General features: G+C 35.4%; 1 protein-coding gene and 1 long non-coding RNA gene across 4 annotated transcripts in view; one reads left to right on the plus strand and one right to left on the minus strand.

Annotated features, from left to right (window-relative positions):
* LOC124452685 (MAM and LDL-receptor class A domain-containing protein 1-like) overlaps positions 1-16,682 on the plus strand; it is a 61,421-nt gene that overhangs the window by 38,599 nt on the left and 6,140 nt on the right. For all 3 annotated transcript variants that reach the window (XM_047003274.1, XM_047003271.1, XM_047003273.1), the window contains exons 76-112: positions 86-366; positions 572-818; positions 955-1,059; positions 1,256-1,468; positions 1,632-1,905; positions 2,084-2,217; positions 2,529-2,803; positions 2,995-3,244; positions 3,910-4,050; positions 4,195-4,449; positions 4,535-4,698; positions 4,948-5,143; positions 5,618-5,836; positions 6,106-6,331; positions 6,535-6,758; positions 7,009-7,274; positions 7,500-7,726; positions 8,876-9,009; positions 9,217-9,473; positions 9,666-9,756; positions 9,844-10,116; positions 10,301-10,492; positions 10,607-10,784; positions 11,280-11,512; positions 11,662-11,940; positions 12,091-12,339; positions 12,416-12,639; positions 12,867-13,059; positions 13,282-13,470; positions 13,737-13,829; positions 13,904-14,171; positions 14,294-14,541; positions 14,801-15,043; positions 15,176-15,441; positions 15,551-15,675; positions 15,891-16,132; positions 16,236-16,450. In XM_047003274.1, coding sequence (XP_046859230.1) covers positions 86-366; positions 572-818; positions 955-1,059; positions 1,256-1,468; positions 1,632-1,905; positions 2,084-2,217; positions 2,529-2,803; positions 2,995-3,244; positions 3,910-4,050; positions 4,195-4,449; positions 4,535-4,698; positions 4,948-5,143; positions 5,618-5,836; positions 6,106-6,331; positions 6,535-6,758; positions 7,009-7,274; positions 7,500-7,726; positions 8,876-9,009; positions 9,217-9,473; positions 9,666-9,756; positions 9,844-10,116; positions 10,301-10,492; positions 10,607-10,784; positions 11,280-11,512; positions 11,662-11,940; positions 12,091-12,339; positions 12,416-12,639; positions 12,867-13,059; positions 13,282-13,470; positions 13,737-13,829; positions 13,904-14,171; positions 14,294-14,541; positions 14,801-15,043; positions 15,176-15,441; positions 15,551-15,675; positions 15,891-16,132; positions 16,236-16,450 — 7,889 coding nt within the window. The remainder of the gene's footprint in view (positions 1-85; positions 367-571; positions 819-954; positions 1,060-1,255; positions 1,469-1,631; positions 1,906-2,083; positions 2,218-2,528; positions 2,804-2,994; positions 3,245-3,909; positions 4,051-4,194; positions 4,450-4,534; positions 4,699-4,947; positions 5,144-5,617; positions 5,837-6,105; positions 6,332-6,534; positions 6,759-7,008; positions 7,275-7,499; positions 7,727-8,875; positions 9,010-9,216; positions 9,474-9,665; positions 9,757-9,843; positions 10,117-10,300; positions 10,493-10,606; positions 10,785-11,279; positions 11,513-11,661; positions 11,941-12,090; positions 12,340-12,415; positions 12,640-12,866; positions 13,060-13,281; positions 13,471-13,736; positions 13,830-13,903; positions 14,172-14,293; positions 14,542-14,800; positions 15,044-15,175; positions 15,442-15,550; positions 15,676-15,890; positions 16,133-16,235; positions 16,451-16,682) is intronic.
* Positions 9,549-9,949, minus strand: LOC124452713. The gene is made up of 2 exons (XR_006950851.1): positions 9,862-9,949; positions 9,549-9,764 (listed from the first exon to the last, which is right to left on the minus strand). It is a non-coding gene; the product is annotated as an uncharacterized LOC124452713 (long non-coding RNA).

Below are 16,682 nucleotides of genomic sequence, written 5' to 3' on the forward strand. Positions count from 1 at the left end.
TGGCTTACCCAATGTTTCCTTGTTGCGATTGACATACCAAAGTTTTGTGGATCCATAATGACTAATGATTTTTTTGTTTATCTAGGACATTATGTTTATATTGAGACTTCTTATCCTCGTCGAACTGGTGACAAAGCGTGGCTAATTAGTGACATATTCCAAGTCAATCCAACCTTTAATTGGTGTGTTAAATTCTGGTTGCATATGTATGGTGATAGTGTTGGCTATTTGAATGTTTATGTTGTAACGGGAGTCACCAAAACAGCAAAAGACAAGTTTTACGAAAGGGTTTTTCATTTGACTGGAAATCATGGGAATAATTGGGTTTATCAAGAATTTCAAATCAACAGTGGAAAGGATTTCCAAGTGAGTCGTTGTTGATACATCATTTACAACTTACTTGAGTTTTCCAAAGAGCAACGCAGTCATTTTTCTTTAAGTTACATCAAGTATTGTGTTTTCTATTTCATTGTATCCATTTTTCAAGTTTTCATTAATAAACAAGGGAGAATTATCAACGAATAGAGTTGATTAGCGTTTAAGCATTCCTAAATATCTGCTTCATTTCTAGCTTAAATTTGAAGGCGTCGTTGGTACAGCTCCAACATTCTTGGGTGATATTGCACTGGATGACATTGTTGTTACCCCAGATAAGTGTCTTGCTCCTACGCCTTCTGCCACTGTTAATCCTTGTGCCGTTAGATGTTCATCAAACAATACATGTGTCCCAGCAAACAAGATTTGTGATTTTGTCAATGATTGTGGAAGTGCTGATAACAGCGATGAAAAAAACTGTGGAACCTGTAATTTTGAGAAAGGTGAGAATCAATAGAGCTTATTAGCTACTCACGATAGATCGGCCCTTTTCTATCTGTTATATTATCTATATTTTGATAATATTTTGTTCGTTATTTCGCTGTGAATTTGTCACGAGCTTACGTTACATTACTGCAGGACTTTGTGGATGGAACAACACAAGTGATGGAGTATACACTTGGCATCGTGATCGAGGTGGAACTCCCTCAAAAAACACCGGTCCTTCACAAGATAATACATTAAGTATGTAAAGTATAATATTGCTTATCACACATCGTGATTATTTTACCAATGTCTACTAGCAATGCCATTAATTATGCATATGTGTATTTTCAACTGTCCCCATATCCCACAGTTTTTATAATTTTGTATAGCATTCATATTACTTATTTCAATTTGTTTGCTTTATGTGATCAATGATTAAACATTTATCTTCTAGAGAACGCATTTGGTTATTACATGTACGCTGAAGCATCTCTTGGTAAAGTATATCATTTGGCAGCATTAGAAAGTCCTCTTCTTCAACAATCGTCGGCTACTTGCAAATTTAACTTCTATTATCACATGCTTGGCTCTTCCGTTGGCGTACTTCGTGTTTACATCGTAGTTTCTCGAAGATATACATTGCTGTGGTCTTTGTCTGGCAATCAAGGTAAACCTGTGTTAGAAGAATCGTTTTCTTGGCAAATCGAAAAATGAGATGATATAATTTCACAATAATATGGTTGGATTTCTTATTTTATAGTAATTTTATGTGTTTGCTGTAGATATCACATTTGAGAATGAGTTAAAGGGATTTATTTTGAATAATCTAGGTAACCAATGGAAGCAAGTCAGTTTGCACATTGGTCGACGTGTTGCACCATTCAAGATTGTCCTTAAAGCAAGACGTTCGTACAATGCCTTTGGAGATATAGCTATAGATGACCTTTCATTTAGTTTTTGCTCATTTCCTAAACCACAGTCATCATGCTACTCGAATCAACATCGATGCATGAACCGCGCATGCGTTAGCAGTAACAGGAAATGTGATATGACCGACGATTGTGGTGACAGTTCAGACGAATTATCCTGTTCTGGCTACATGAGGCGAGTTGCTCATTGCAGTGTCGCCACTGCTATCTTAATTGCCTCAACTAGAACTCATTGTAAATATGTGCTGAACTTTCTGTCGTTGTTAGGTTGATATAAAGCCTAGCACTTTATTTAAAACTTTTGAGTTTCAAACCTATTCTAACGGTATTTAACTGTCTTGTTTGAAATTTAGGGTTAATTTTGAGTATTCACGATACCCTTTCGTGGACTTGAAAGACGATGATTTCGACTGGACAAGACAGAAAGGTTCAACGCCATCCATTAATACTGGTCCAAGTTTTGATCATACTTATGGAACAACATCTGGTGAGAGTTATGTTTTATGTCATGCACAGTCGAACCACTGGTTGGCTGCGGTGCTTTTTTATGCATTATCACATGAAGATTTGTAGAATACTTGCATGTGTTTAGTAAATGTATTTGTCTGGACAATAATTATTGCTTGGTAATGACTTATCTGTTAGAATGTTGAAACTGCCATAAACATCAATGAAGCAAGAAATTACTTAATAACTTGACTTACGTGGATTTTTTCTGTATATCTCATCTTAGAAGCGGTATTTTTTCACGCTTTATGCCAATCATCAAACTCTCAATTTTTATTCGTTATTTTTAAGGATATTATATGTTTGTGGAGACGTCTTGGCCGAGAAAACCTGGTGATAAGGCAAGATTTGCAACCTTTTTCAGTTTCGTTGGTCTTCGAGCTGGTGACAACACTTGTCGAATGCGTTTCTATTATCATATGTGGGGTGATCACATTGGTAATCTAAGCGTTAAAGTTCGTGATACAATTGGTGGACCTGAGACAACCTTGTGGATACAAAATGATCAAGTGGCCACGTATTGGGAAAGAGCTGAAGTGATATTGAAGAGTACCAAAGATTTTCAGGTACATTTAGAGAATATTGTTAGTATTCTTTGTAGCTTTGCTACGTATTTTTTGTAATTTCAGTTTAAGATGTTACATGTACAATGTATATTTCTTTACAGATACATTAAGTAAAAGTTTATTTTAAAACTTAGGGCCTACGATCACTGACTTTGTGCTGAGAAATTTGACATTCATTTTTTTTTGGTCAGGTGATATTCGAAGCAATTCGTGGATCAAATTATCAGGGAGACATCTCGATCGATGATGTTTCATTCACACCATTTTGTAAAAGAGGTAACCGTCTTCCCACAGCTCCACCGACGCCTGCACCATCTACAACTCCTGGTCCATGTGGGCTTGGACGTTTTCAGTGTAAAGCCAGCAAACTGTGTATTGCGAATTCTAAAGTTTGTGATTACTGGAAAGATTGTAAAGATGGCTCAGATGAAGCAAAATGTGGTAAGCTAAAGAAAATATACTTATGATTGAAGAGATTTTAGTTTCATATGTTTACAATTTTTTTTGTTATTTAACTTAATTACATACTAATTATTCGTGGATCCTTAATTACATACTAGTTATTCGTGGATCCTTAATTACATACTAGTTATTCGTGGATCCTTAATTACATACTAGTTATTCGTGGATCCTTAATTACATACTAGTTATTCGTGGATCCTTAATTACATACTAATTATTCGTGGATCCTTCTGAAGATATGTCTTTTCAAGAAATAAAAGATGTTTACTGTGTTTGCACAGGCTTGTGCAAACCAAGGAGATCTTTGGGAGAACTTCATAGTTGATCAGTGCATAGGGGAGGAGACCTTTGGAAAAACTTGAGAACTGATCAGACAAATTTAAAGAATGTATTTATGATTAATTTGCAAATTTTCTTTGATGGATTGAATGATTTGATTTGTTGAGCTCAGATCCGTTTCGCAAAGCAAACACAGCTATAAACCAATCACCGCACGCGTTTTATTGTGTTTATTTTATAAATATATATAAGAAACCTATTTAGCAATGTTTGCTGAATTTCTTGCTACTGTAATTCCAAAAGAAATATCTGCAAATTTAATAACTTCATTCACACGCAGTAAGCCGTACTGTACTATTTTCTAGGTTCTTGTACTTTTGAGTCTTCTGATTTGTGTGGATGGAAAGATGCCAGTCTTGGTGAATATCAATGGCTCAGAAATCGCGGTAAAACACCTTCGCACAATACGGGACCGAAAATTGACCACACTTGTGGAACTTCAAATTGTAAGTCAATAAAACTACAGAATTGGGTAATTATTGCATCTTGATACCGTTAGTCGTTCTCTAAACCATTTACCGTGTATTATGATCATTAGTTGCATTTTAATTATCATCCTAAAGTTCTGTGTAATTGTTTTCGACTTTCAGGTCATTACATATATGTGGAAGATGGAACTGGTTCTGGCTATGAAAGGGCGCACTTTGTCAGTCCATATTTGGAAAGAACGTACACAAGTTGCAGAGTGGAATTTTACTATCATCTTTACGGTGTCTTTGCCAACCAAAACTATCTTTGGGTTGCTCTTCACTACAAACGTAAAACGTCATATATTTGGTATACGACTGGTAGCCAAGGTGATAAATGGAATAAAGGAGAGGTTGGACTTGGATCAATACCAAAGGGTAAGTGTTGGTATTGTTTATTCCGGTTAGACTACTGGAATACTAAGGGAGCGTGTAATTAAAAATGTCTGAATACAACTCCTAGGAACGCAGATTGCTTTCATTTCTTTCAAACCGTGGACATTCCTTGGCTCAGCTGATATGGCAATTGATGACGTCAAATTTGTTAACTGTGGGTTGCCAAAAGAGAGAACGTGTCTCCCAGGAGAGTTCAAATGCAAAAGGCGATACTGCATTAATCCCGATCTAGTAAGTCTCTGATATCGAGTCTTCTTTACAAGTATGGAATCGCTCTATTGCCTCAACTTTCATGACATTTATTTGCTTAAAACAAACCTAACATACTTTCGATTTAATGTTGATTTATACGCAACATCTTTTCTTCATATTGCCGTGGAATGTATGATTGGTTCTACAAAGTTTATTATTGTCGAGTAAAAAAAATGTAATCCCCATTTGCTTTGAGCAAGATAAATTTCCAGACTTGCATTAATATAGCTGTGCGATTTTGCTGACGATTGTGGCGATGGTAGTGATGAAACGGCGATCACTTGTGCTGAGTATCAAGGACGTTGCAACTTTGAAAAAGGTCTGTGTGATTGGACTCAAGATACAGGCGATGATTTTGATTGGTCAAGACAACAAGGCAGAACGGTCTCATGGCAAACTGGTCCTGGACGCGATCACACTACATGTATGTATTGGGAGAGAAATCACATTTTATTATTCAAATTTGAAACTCAAGATTTGTATTTTTGCAAATTTTGATCTTTCTAAAAACGTTGCAATCTGCTTTTCATTTTGTAATCTAAAAGTTTCACGTCGTCTTTTGGGTTGAACGAGGTTTGAGGTTTGAATTAATTTGAAAACATTTTAATTCTTAAACTGTCGTTTTTAGAAGAAAAACTTTTTGCGATGAATGGGGTTGAATGTGGGGCTCAATTTAGACTGTACCAAGGATTTGGTTTATTAAATGTCATCATTGTAAAAACTTTAAAATCCTTGATTCCATTAGTTATTTGAACATTAAACGAGACAAAAAAAACCCATAAGAATCACTACAAACTAGCCAAAAAGTTGTAGTAATTATTGGTCCAGTTTTAATCATAGAGTTATCTTTTAACATTTTATATTTTTGCTCTCACTTTTGTTATATTATCTTTTCCAGCTGTTCCTCAGGGTTATTACATGTATTTGGAAACTTCCAGTCCACGTAAGCAAGGTCAAAAAGCACGCATCAGCAGCCCCATAATAAAATATAAATTACCTTCGGACAACTGTCGAATGAGGATGTTTTATCATATGTATGGTAAAGATGTGAACGCATTGAATATCTACTACAGAAGTTCAATTGGTGGCTCGTTAAAATGGATACACACCATTTTGGGTAGGTATTGTGCTCTTAAAATCCCAGAGTTTTCAATTAACAAATTTGAGCTTTGTACATAGGTGTATCATTGTTTTCGATCTTGGGCCCACCAACGATATAAGCATCACAGATGATGTATTTTTAATCTTAACATGCGCGACATGTTTCCTGCACTCAATTTGTCAACAGCTTTTCCGTTATTTCCAAATTGTATGATTGATTTAGCTCATTAAAGTACAATTAAACGCTGGTAATTTCTTCAGCAATAATTATTGTTATATTTATAGGTGATCAAGGTGACCAATGGCGACGTTACGAAAGCCCAAAGCTTCCATTAAGTGTATCCTCATTCCAGATTGTCATTGAGGGAGTCGTTGGTTCTGGTTACCGAGGAGATATCGCCTTTGACGACCTGTCATTTACTAAAGGATGTGTGATTCAGCCGACAACAACTCTCATACCTACTGGATTTACTGTACCAACGTCACTGAGCTGTCCTAGCAAACAATTTAGGTTGGCTTTGTTCTCGTAGAAAACCTATTGTTGAGGAATTAACCTGTAGAATCTATCCAAACTTAGTCAAAGCTCTACACAAACACGAGGAGCCATTTTTATGATGAATTTTTTTCACGCTTGCTTGTCCTTAGTTTTATACCCTTAAAGAGAGATTGTCAACATTAATATACCGAATTTATGTATGTCTTCATATCCTTTAGTTGTGGTGGAGGGGTATGCATTCCTGCAAAACAATACTGTGACTTCCGAAAAGACTGTGCAAATGGAGCGGATGAAAAATCTTGTCCTGCAAAATGCGATTTTGAAACCGATGAATGCAAGTGGAAAGATAATAAGATTGGTGATCATGTTGATTGGACACGAACAACAGGCTCGTCATTGCACAATGGTCCAAGTGTTGACCATACTCTTGGGACGTCGTCTGGTAAATAAAAATTATCCTTTTCTATCTCATATTAACAACTCGTTTTCTTAGCTATACCCTCTAAGTCTGTGTATTTATGGCATATTTAAATATGTGTAGATATACATGTATCTTTTGCCAATCTTAGTACTTCGAAAAATGAACTTTTGCTTCCTTTAGACATTCATAAATTTATTATTACGATGACTTTTAGACAGCAATTTTTTTTGTTTTACACAAGAGTTTCACAATATTTTTATATTTAATTTAGGTCATTATGTTTACGGGAAAGTCTCAAACAAGACTCAGATTGTCTCTTTCAGTTTGTACATCAGTCCCCGATATTACAAGTCGAGCAAAACATGCAAATTTCGTTTTTACTACTATAACAATATAACAACTCTCTTCATCTCACCTCTATATGTTTATATTCGACGAAACAACATTGACACGCTCCTATGGGCCGGTAATGTCATGCCATCAGATCAATGGAGGAACGCAACTATAGAATTACCACCTTGTCTTACTGATTTTCAGGTACGTGTGAAGATAGAAAGGGTTTTTTTTAATAGTTTGTCTTATAAAGTGCGAAAAGACTGCATTCTTTTCACTATGATAAGAAGTATAAAATTTTTATATTGTTATTGATTCTTTGCTTTGTATAAGTTTTGTGCATTTATCATCTTTCCATGTGCCAAATGTCAAATACATTTAAGGAACTGTAACATATATCATTTAAATATGGTTTTTTGGTATTTTTAGATTGTCATATCGATTTACCATTATATTGGCTTTGATCGTGTTGTTGCGATCGATGATCTTGAGTTTTTAAATTGCTCTGAACCAAAACCTCCATCACGTTGCCTTCGAAGTTCTGATTTTAAATGTTCCAGTGGTCATTGTGTCGATAGTAAGAACAAGTGCGACTTTTCACCGGATTGTTGTGACTATAGCGACGAGACAGAAAAATTGTGTTCTGGTTACTACAGGTATATTTGTAGCTGTTAGTTGTGTTGTGGTTACTACAGGTATATTGTAGCTGTTAGTTGTGTTGTGGTTACTACAGGTATATTTGTAGCTGTTAGTTGTGTTGTGGTTACTACAGGTATATTGTAGCTGTTAGTTGTGTTGTGGTTACTACAGGCATATTTGTAGCTGTTAGTTGTGTTGTGGTTACTACAGGTATATTGTAGCTGTTAGTTGTGTTGTGGTTACTACAGGTATATTTGTAGCTGTTAGTTGTGTTGTGGTTACTACAGGTATATTTGAGGCTGTTAGTTGTGTTGTGGTTACTACAGGTATATTTTTAGCTGTTAGTTGTGTTGTGGTTACTACAGGTATATTTGTAGCTGTTAGTTGTGTTGTGGTTACTACAGGTATTTTGTAGCTGTTAGTTGTGTTGTGGTTACTGCAGGTATATTTGTAGCTGTTAGTTGTGTTGTGGTTACTACAGGTATATTTGTAGCTGTTAGTTGTGTTGTGGTTACTACAGGTATATTTGTAGCTGTTAGTTGTGTTGTGGTTACTACAGGTATATTTGTAGCTGTTAGTAGTGTTGTGGTTACTACAGGTATTTTTGTAGCTGTTAGTAGTGTTCTGGTTACTACAGGTATATTTGTAGATGTTAGTTGTGTTGTGGTTACTACAGGTATTTTTGTAGCTGTTAGTTGTGTTGTGGTTACTACAGGTATATTTGTAGATGTTAGTTGTGTTGTGGTTACTACAGATATATTTGTAGATGTTAGTTGTGTTGTGGTTACTACAGGTATTTTTGTAGATGTTAGTTGTGTTGTGGTTACTACAGGTATTTTTGTAGCTGTTAGTAGTGTTCTGGTTACTACAGGTATATTTGTAGCTGTTATTTGTGTTGTGGTTACTACAGGTATTTTTGTAGCTGTTAGTTGTGTTGTGGTTACTACAGGTATATTTGTAGCTGTTAGTTGTGTTGTGGTTACTACAGGTATTTTTGTAGCTGTTAGTAGTGGTGATGAACAAAACTAAACAAAATTTTATAAATAATCGTTTTTATAGATCATTCGATCTACAATGCATCAAGTATTTTATCCTCGTTGACTTCAAATCTCTCGTAAGGCTATGTTTATTATCATGTTTTTATTAACGTCTTGTGAACGCTTTAGAGCGAATTTTGAAGACGGTCTGTCAAATTGGACGCAATCATTTGATGATAACTTAAATTGGGTGAGACATAGAGGAAGGACCATTTCAAGTGGAACTGGTCCCAACGCTGATCATACCACAAACAGCGCCGAAGGTAAGAAAAGAAAGCGTTGAGCACAATACACACGTATAACTAACTTTATTTAGTTTTGTTTCTTCTTCTTTGTACAGTAAATAAAAAACACACGTCTTTTTTTAAAGGGAAAGTATTGGCACGCTATGCTCACACTTACTTTTGTTTTGTATGATTTAGCACAGGCTTTATGCTGCAGTAAGAAACCATTTAGTTCATTTTTCTTAGGTCACTATATGTATATCGAGGCATCGAGTCCACGAATAATGAACGAAACAGCTGTTCTTATATCACCATTGTTGAAATCAACGAAGACTTGTACGATGAGATTTTTTTATCACATGTTTGGTGACCACATTGGCATGTTAAGCATCTACAAAAAGGTTGGAAACGTCAAAAATCGTTTGTGGTCCATCAGGGATGATCAGGGACCGAAATGGTTAAAGAGGAGTATCGATGTACCTGCAACATCCAGCGGATTTTATGTAATTTTGATTTTCATTTTCACATTTGATGTGTCCACCGTTTCATTTTAACTGTTTATAATTGTAACCGTTTCATTATAAATGTATTTTTATTTCATTCTAATCTTTTTTTTTTTTGATAATCGTAACTTCTATGGAACTATAAAATTGTACAATAAGTGTTTGATGTGTCATGGCTGTTTTTCTTTGCAGATTTTGATCGAAGGTATGATTGGTTCAGCGTACAAAGGTGATATTGCTATTGACGATATCTCTTTCACTCCGGAATGCCAGCCGGAAATAGGTAAGCTGCTAAAAACAGGCTATTATCAATTCATGAACAATATTTTTCTATGAATTATTGTAATCTATTTCCACGCATATCTTGTAGTGACACCGACATCTATACCTAATCCTTGCTCCAATAATGGCTTCATGTGTAAAGGAAGCAAGTTATGTATCTCCGCCAGTAAGAAATGCGATTTCAAGAATGACTGTAATGATTTCTCGGACGAGAGCGCCGACGTTTGTGGTACTCCGTGTTTGTTTGACAATAGTTCCTGTGGATGGAAAGAAACTAAGCTAGATAACTTTGATTGGACGAGGTTTCACGGCTGCACCGCAAATAGTCGAACATGCCAAGACGCGAAGGGTAATAGTCAAGGTATGATATAACAACTAGCAGACAGAAAAGATCGCTCAAAATCAAGGATACCAATGCTACATGTGGAGAGGAAAATCATGTAAACCTTTGGTTCCTTTCATTAAATGTCTAAATCAGTATTGATTCATGGATTGATTTGTTGTTTCATTGATTAGTTAGCATAGTGTTTGTGTTCCGTTTTCAGGCTTCTTTATGTACATAACAAGTCTGACTGGCATCTCAGGAACAGAAGCGGTTCTTCAAAGTCCCTTATATCAGAGATCATCGCCAACTTGCAAAATTGTGTTTTACTATAAAATGACAGCCACTTATAGCGAGACGTTAAATCTGTACTTAAATGTTGGATCAAAAAAAACTGTCATTTGGACGAGAACAGGTATATGAAATTCGTAGTATTTGTTTCCAGACCTTGGCGGTTTGCTCGCGACAATCGTGCTTTGTTATTGTTTTTTGTTTGTTTTTTTTTTTATTTTTGATATTTTTTCTTAAGGTACGCATGGCCATACGTGGCACAAGACTGAAGCTATGGTTGGCAGACAGAGTAGTCCTTTTACTTTGTCATTTGAAAATAAGCATAGTGGGAGTTTTTCTGGTGACATTGCGCTTGACTTCATTACCATGAAGAATTGTGACGCTAAAGCTAGTTGCAATGGATTGAGTCGGAAAAAGTTAGTTAATTTAAATTGTTTTATTTCTTCATTAATAAGCCCTTAATGACCGAGAAAGCGAAGTTATTGAAAGGATTATTATATAGCATTATTTGATCTGAAACGAAGCTTTCTTTCTTTCTCGTCCTTGCTGTTTTTACGGGTTGATTTTTACTTTTCTAGTTTTCGTCCATAAAAAATAAATCGTTTCGAATTGTATCGTCTTGATAGTTTAACTGTTTTCCAAGTGTTTTTCCTTCGAATCACCTTCGTAAATGTTTTTTATTTCGTTTATTTTGCGTTTTGCTGCTTGCTTTTGCTGTAAAATTACGCGTTTTGGACCGTGGTCGATTACGGGAAAATAATGGACCGGCAAAAATATTTCTCAGCCAATCAAAGTGACGCTTGCCATATAATAATGTTTTGTTAATCTTCCACTTTCATGTATTTATAATGGTAATGATGAGCATGTCTTAAGTACAAAAGTCCTCTTACTGACTACATGTCTCCTTTTAGGTGCAACACAAACAGTAAATACTGCTTCTCCGATACGCAGACATGTGATCTTGTCGATGACTGCGGTGATAACACAGATGAAACGTCGTGTAAGAACATACGATGTAACTTTGATTCTGATACATGCCAGTGGAAAAATGTAAAAGGCGAAGATGATTTTGACTGGACTCGACATACGGGCTCTACTGGATCAATTGGAACTGGTCCTCATACTGACCATACGACAGGCTCAGGTAAATTTCTAAGAAAGTTTAACTGCGTTTTACAACGTTTCAATCATTTTACAATATATTGCCGTCTTTTCATCGTAAAATCTCAATGTATAATCTTCTTATCCATACATGAGTTGAGGTTTTTGATTTTGAGGTTTTTCTATCATTAGGGTATTATATGTACATTGAGGTATCTGGTAAAAGGCAAGGTGCAAAAGCTCAACTAGTTAGTCCTACGTTGATTGCACATACCGGAAGTTGTAGCCTGCGACTTTGGTACCACATGAAAGGTTCTGATATTCAAGATCTGAAGATTTGGTACAGAACATTTATTGGAGGACCATTACACGTAGTAGACTCATTGACCGGAAATAAAGGAGATATTTGGAATAAATTGGTAACCACTGTTCCTCTTGGTCAAAACATTCCATTTGAAGTTATAATTGAAGGTTTGCATATTTTTTTAATCGTTAAAGAAAAATCCTAATATATATAAATTGATATTTTTAGATAGCTTTATCAGTTCTTAATTTGTCCTTCTATGATTGTATTTGTTGCGAACAGTTCTTTCAGATGACAATTTGACGTGAAACTTCTAGGTGTTATTGGTCGTGGTTACAGAGGTGACATTGCTATTGATGATATTAGTTTTAATAACGACTGCCAATTACACTCTGGTGTCATTCCAACATCGGAAACGCTCGTCACGACTCCTGCACCGACGCCCAAGACAAACAATTGTAAAAGAAATGAGTTTGGTTGTTGGAGTGATGCAAAATGTATCGATAAAAACCAAGTTTGTGATTTTACTATTGATTGTGCAGACAACTCTGATGAACGTACCTGCCGTAAGTGGTCACTAAAAAAAATTATTTTTGAGCATTTTCCCTAGAAATTACTTCTGTTCATTCTGTTATATTCAAGCTGCCGGATGTACCTTTGAAAAGGATCGGTGTGGATGGACCGAGGTATCTGATGACACGGACGAATTTGATTGGCTAAGAATAAAAGGCACAACCCCATCTGCAGGGACTGGACCGATTGTAGATCATACAACCAATTCTACCAGTGGTTACTACCTATATATTGAGGCATCCTCGGGAGCGGCATATCAAAGAGCCAGACTCATAAGTCCTATTTATAAAAAGGTAATGAGTTGAATTCTTGGTTAATGACTAATGATATGAATTGCAATCTCTCAATTTTGACATGAGAATGGAAATTATGGCAGAAACCTATTTTGTTGATTTTTCTAATAGGTTAAGAGTTAGGCACTGCTTTGGACTTTGACAATTTCGACTATACAAAAAATTACATCAACAACATTTGATGAAGCAATGTTAAGCATTTTGTTAGTATTCTTTTAAATTTTTAGTCTTACTCTCAATGTGTTCTTACACTTTGGTATCATATGTACGGTCCGACAATTGGCTCGCTACGTGTCTACCTAAACTCAACTGGTCATATGACTAGACACTGGGTAAAGTCAAGTGATCAAGGAAATAAATGGCATAAAACATCAATCGGAATTGGAAAGCAGAGTAATCCATTTAGGATTGTTATTGAAGGTAGGGGCGAGTGTAATATCTTAAATATCTTTTCTATGACAGATACAAGACTTTATATCAGGTTTGAGTTTATCATCTAATGGTAGTTAAACCAAGTATCTAGTTTCCAAGTTGTAGTTTTCTTTTTTTTTACTGGATTATTTTCCTACATTGATGTGTGATGGTTGTTGATGATTGTTCTTCTTAAATATTTTAAGCTTTTTTTTTATTTTGCATTTCCAGCTTCTCGTGGACAGTCATACAGTGGTGATATTGCTATCGATGACATTTTGTTTACTGAATGTGGTTTGCCTCAGAAGCAAAAATGTCAACCTGAGGACTTTACATGCACTCGTGGAAGCTGTACGAAGAAAGCTTATTTATGTGACTACAATGATGATTGTGGAGATAGCAGTGATGAAACGAACTGTGGTATGTTACATTTAATGTCATTCATTCTTTCTAATGTGCTTCATCATATTTTAAACTAGTCATTACAAAGAAGACGTTAACAGTTGTAATGTGAACAAAAATAAAAAGAATACTTTGACATCTTTATGTTTCAAGCATATATGTTGATCTAGTTACCTGTGTTTTTTCTATATCTATCATTCATGATCTGGTGAAAGAAACAAGAGAAGTTATTGTTGCTGTAAAAAATAATATTACTTAGCTACTGTGTAATTTCTTAATTAAAGATTCATATCAAGCACGATGTAATTTCCAAATCGATGGTCAATGTCAATGGAGAAACAGCTTTGAAGATGACTTTGATTGGACGAGAATAAAAGGTTGGTTTTTAGAGAACTTTGTGTGTTCTTAACTGAAATATTGTTATTTTAAAAAGTTAACTCACCATCTTCAGGCAGAACAGCTTCAGTAAATACTGGACCAAAGTTTGATCACACAAATAGTGATAGCACAGGATATTACATCTATCTTGAAACGTCAAGTCCACGTCGCTATGGTGATAAAGCATGGTATATTAGTCCTATCTTCCAAGCACATAGCGTCTCAGATGGTTGTACATTAAGATTTTTCTACCATATGTATGGTGATCACATCGGTGAATTAAACGTTTACAAAAGAAGTTATGTTAATGGATCCTTGGGAAGGCCTATTTGGAAAGTCAAGTAGGTGTAGATTTTCCAAGATAACCACAAGGCTATCGATCATTAATATTTTCAGATTAATTTTTTATCATTCGATTTCTACATTCACTTTGATGTAGAATTGTGTTCGAATTTATTTTTAGATCAGATCAAGGAACAATTTGGAAACGTGCTACTATCTCGCTTTCGTCGGACAAACCATTTGAAATTGTTATTGAAGGTTTCGTCGGTGATGGCTATCGTGGTGATATAGCATTAGATGATCTATCCTTAACGTCCAACTGTATTGAATATTCAGGCTCTTTACCTGCGGAGCCCGTTATCCCCACCACTGTCATACCAACTAACCCACATTCGTGCAGCTCAAATCAGTTCAATTGTTATCGCTCAGGTACACCTTTTTCTTTCTTCTCACTATAAAGAGATACTCAGTTATTTTTACTCATGAATCCAACCCCTCTCCATACATAAAGTATTCTACTTTAGGTTTTGGCCTGAGAAATATGATGAAAAACATGTTATCATAATTTTTATACGCTTTACGTATACATTGTTATAGAATTTGCACAACTATTATGTAAAGAAAACTTAAGCACACTTAAATATTATGCTAAGGCATTTTTGGTATTGATTTAGATTATTTCTTTTAGGTTCTTCTACGTGTGTTGCCAATGATAAAGTGTGCGATTTTAGACATGATTGTCTTGGAGGAGAAGATGAAGACAGCTGTGTTAAGCCTTTTGCAGATTTTACCAATGGAGATACAGGAAATTGGCTGATTGCTGCAGCAGATAGCATCACTAGCAGTCGACGTTTGTTAGCTCTTGCCTATTCTTGGCGAGTATTTCAAGTGGATGATTTTACCAAACCTAGCACGGATCATTCAGCCAATGGTAGCTATCTTGTATAGATTTCAATTATTTACGTTCACCAAGAAATATTTAATGAAATACATATAAAGAGTATTTATATTTTGAGTAGAAACATACGTTGGGTATCATTTAAAGACTGCCTGTTAATTTTAGGTCAAAAGTATGGTTGGTATCTTAAAGCGGATGCATCCGCTGCCTTGTACAGTGGCAGTGTTACGACGTTAAGCAGTCGTGTTATATCTTCTTCGGGTCCTCATTGTACATTGGAGTTTTGGTATTACATGAATGGAAATCATGTTGGAACATTGTCCGTTTTGACCAACGATATCGCTTTAAATGTCTTGTGGTCGAGAACAAGTAATCAAGGAACACAATGGATAAAAGGTATTGTCGCCATTGGATCAAGGCGGAACTTCCAGGTAAATGTGCATTTTAGTATAAAATATTCTCTTGTAAGAATGTTATCGTTGTTAATATAAACAAGGTTTTCAATGTCCTTAAATAAAGTATTTTTCTACCATTGATTAGGTTGTATTCCAAGCAAAGTCAAAGACGGCGGGTGGTTCCCAAGATATTAATCTTGATGATATATTGTTCAAAAATTGTGAGCCTCTTATTGTTGACGCGATTTGTAAGGCAAATGTTGAATTCAAGTAAGTGTAATTATTGTAATTTTTCACTGTCAAAGGGTTTTTAAAAATTAAAATTTTTTTAACACGTTGCAATTTTGTTGCATCAAGAAGTGTTCCTTAATGAATAGCAACATTGCATCTTTTTGCTACCAATGAAATTATTTTTGTGTTGTTGTATGACTCGTGACTTGACATGTAATATTTGTGTTAAAGATATTCTGATATAAATCTTGTAGATGCGAACTTGGTGGGTGTACAAACATTAGCCGAAAATGCGATTTTGCTCTTGATTGTATGAATGGGGACGATTCTGATGAGGTTGGCTGTGAGGCTTATCCTGGACGATGTGACTTCGAACATGGTTTATGTGTCTGGGAACAAGATCGAACGGATGATTTTGATTGGACGAGAAACCAAGGCACCACTCCATCATCTGCCACGGGACCTCTTATTGATCATACCACTGGGCAATCAACAGGTAAACACACAATTCATTTTTTCGAGATTATACAAAATAAACTCATGTGCGTCACTATAACCTTGCGCTTCATATCCCTCATCGTAGCTTTGTGTTCATTTAGGTCACTATATGTACACGGAGACATCATGGCCAAGAAAACAAGGAGATCGAGCAAGACTAGTAACACCTGTTATTAAGTCAGAATCAAAAAATTGTCGTCTTCGCTTTTACTATCATATGAAAGGATCCAATATTGGGTCATTGATCGTCTATATCAGAAAAAGTTATATAGATGTGAGTACGACGAAAGTGCTTCTCAACATCACTGGTGAGCAGGTAAAACATTAAATTCATTTGTGATGGTCGACTTTTCTATTGGTTATGCATAAATAAACTGTCTTGTTGGTATTGAATTGCCCACACGATGAAGCTTGAATATTATTATTTCATACATGTGTTAAGTTGGAAGTGAAATTAGTGATCTAGGAAAAGTAATCTTGTGTTACCATTGTTAGCAAAGAAAGAATTACGTATAAAATAAACTGACTTCGTTTGTTAAATTGAAAAT

This window comes from Xenia sp. Carnegie-2017, unplaced genomic scaffold, assembly GCF_021976095.1.
Source record: "Xenia sp. Carnegie-2017 unplaced genomic scaffold, XeniaSp_v1 HiC_scaffold_25, whole genome shotgun sequence".
In the NCBI taxonomy this organism is placed as follows: Eukaryota; Metazoa; Cnidaria; class Anthozoa; order Malacalcyonacea; family Xeniidae; genus Xenia; species Xenia sp. Carnegie-2017.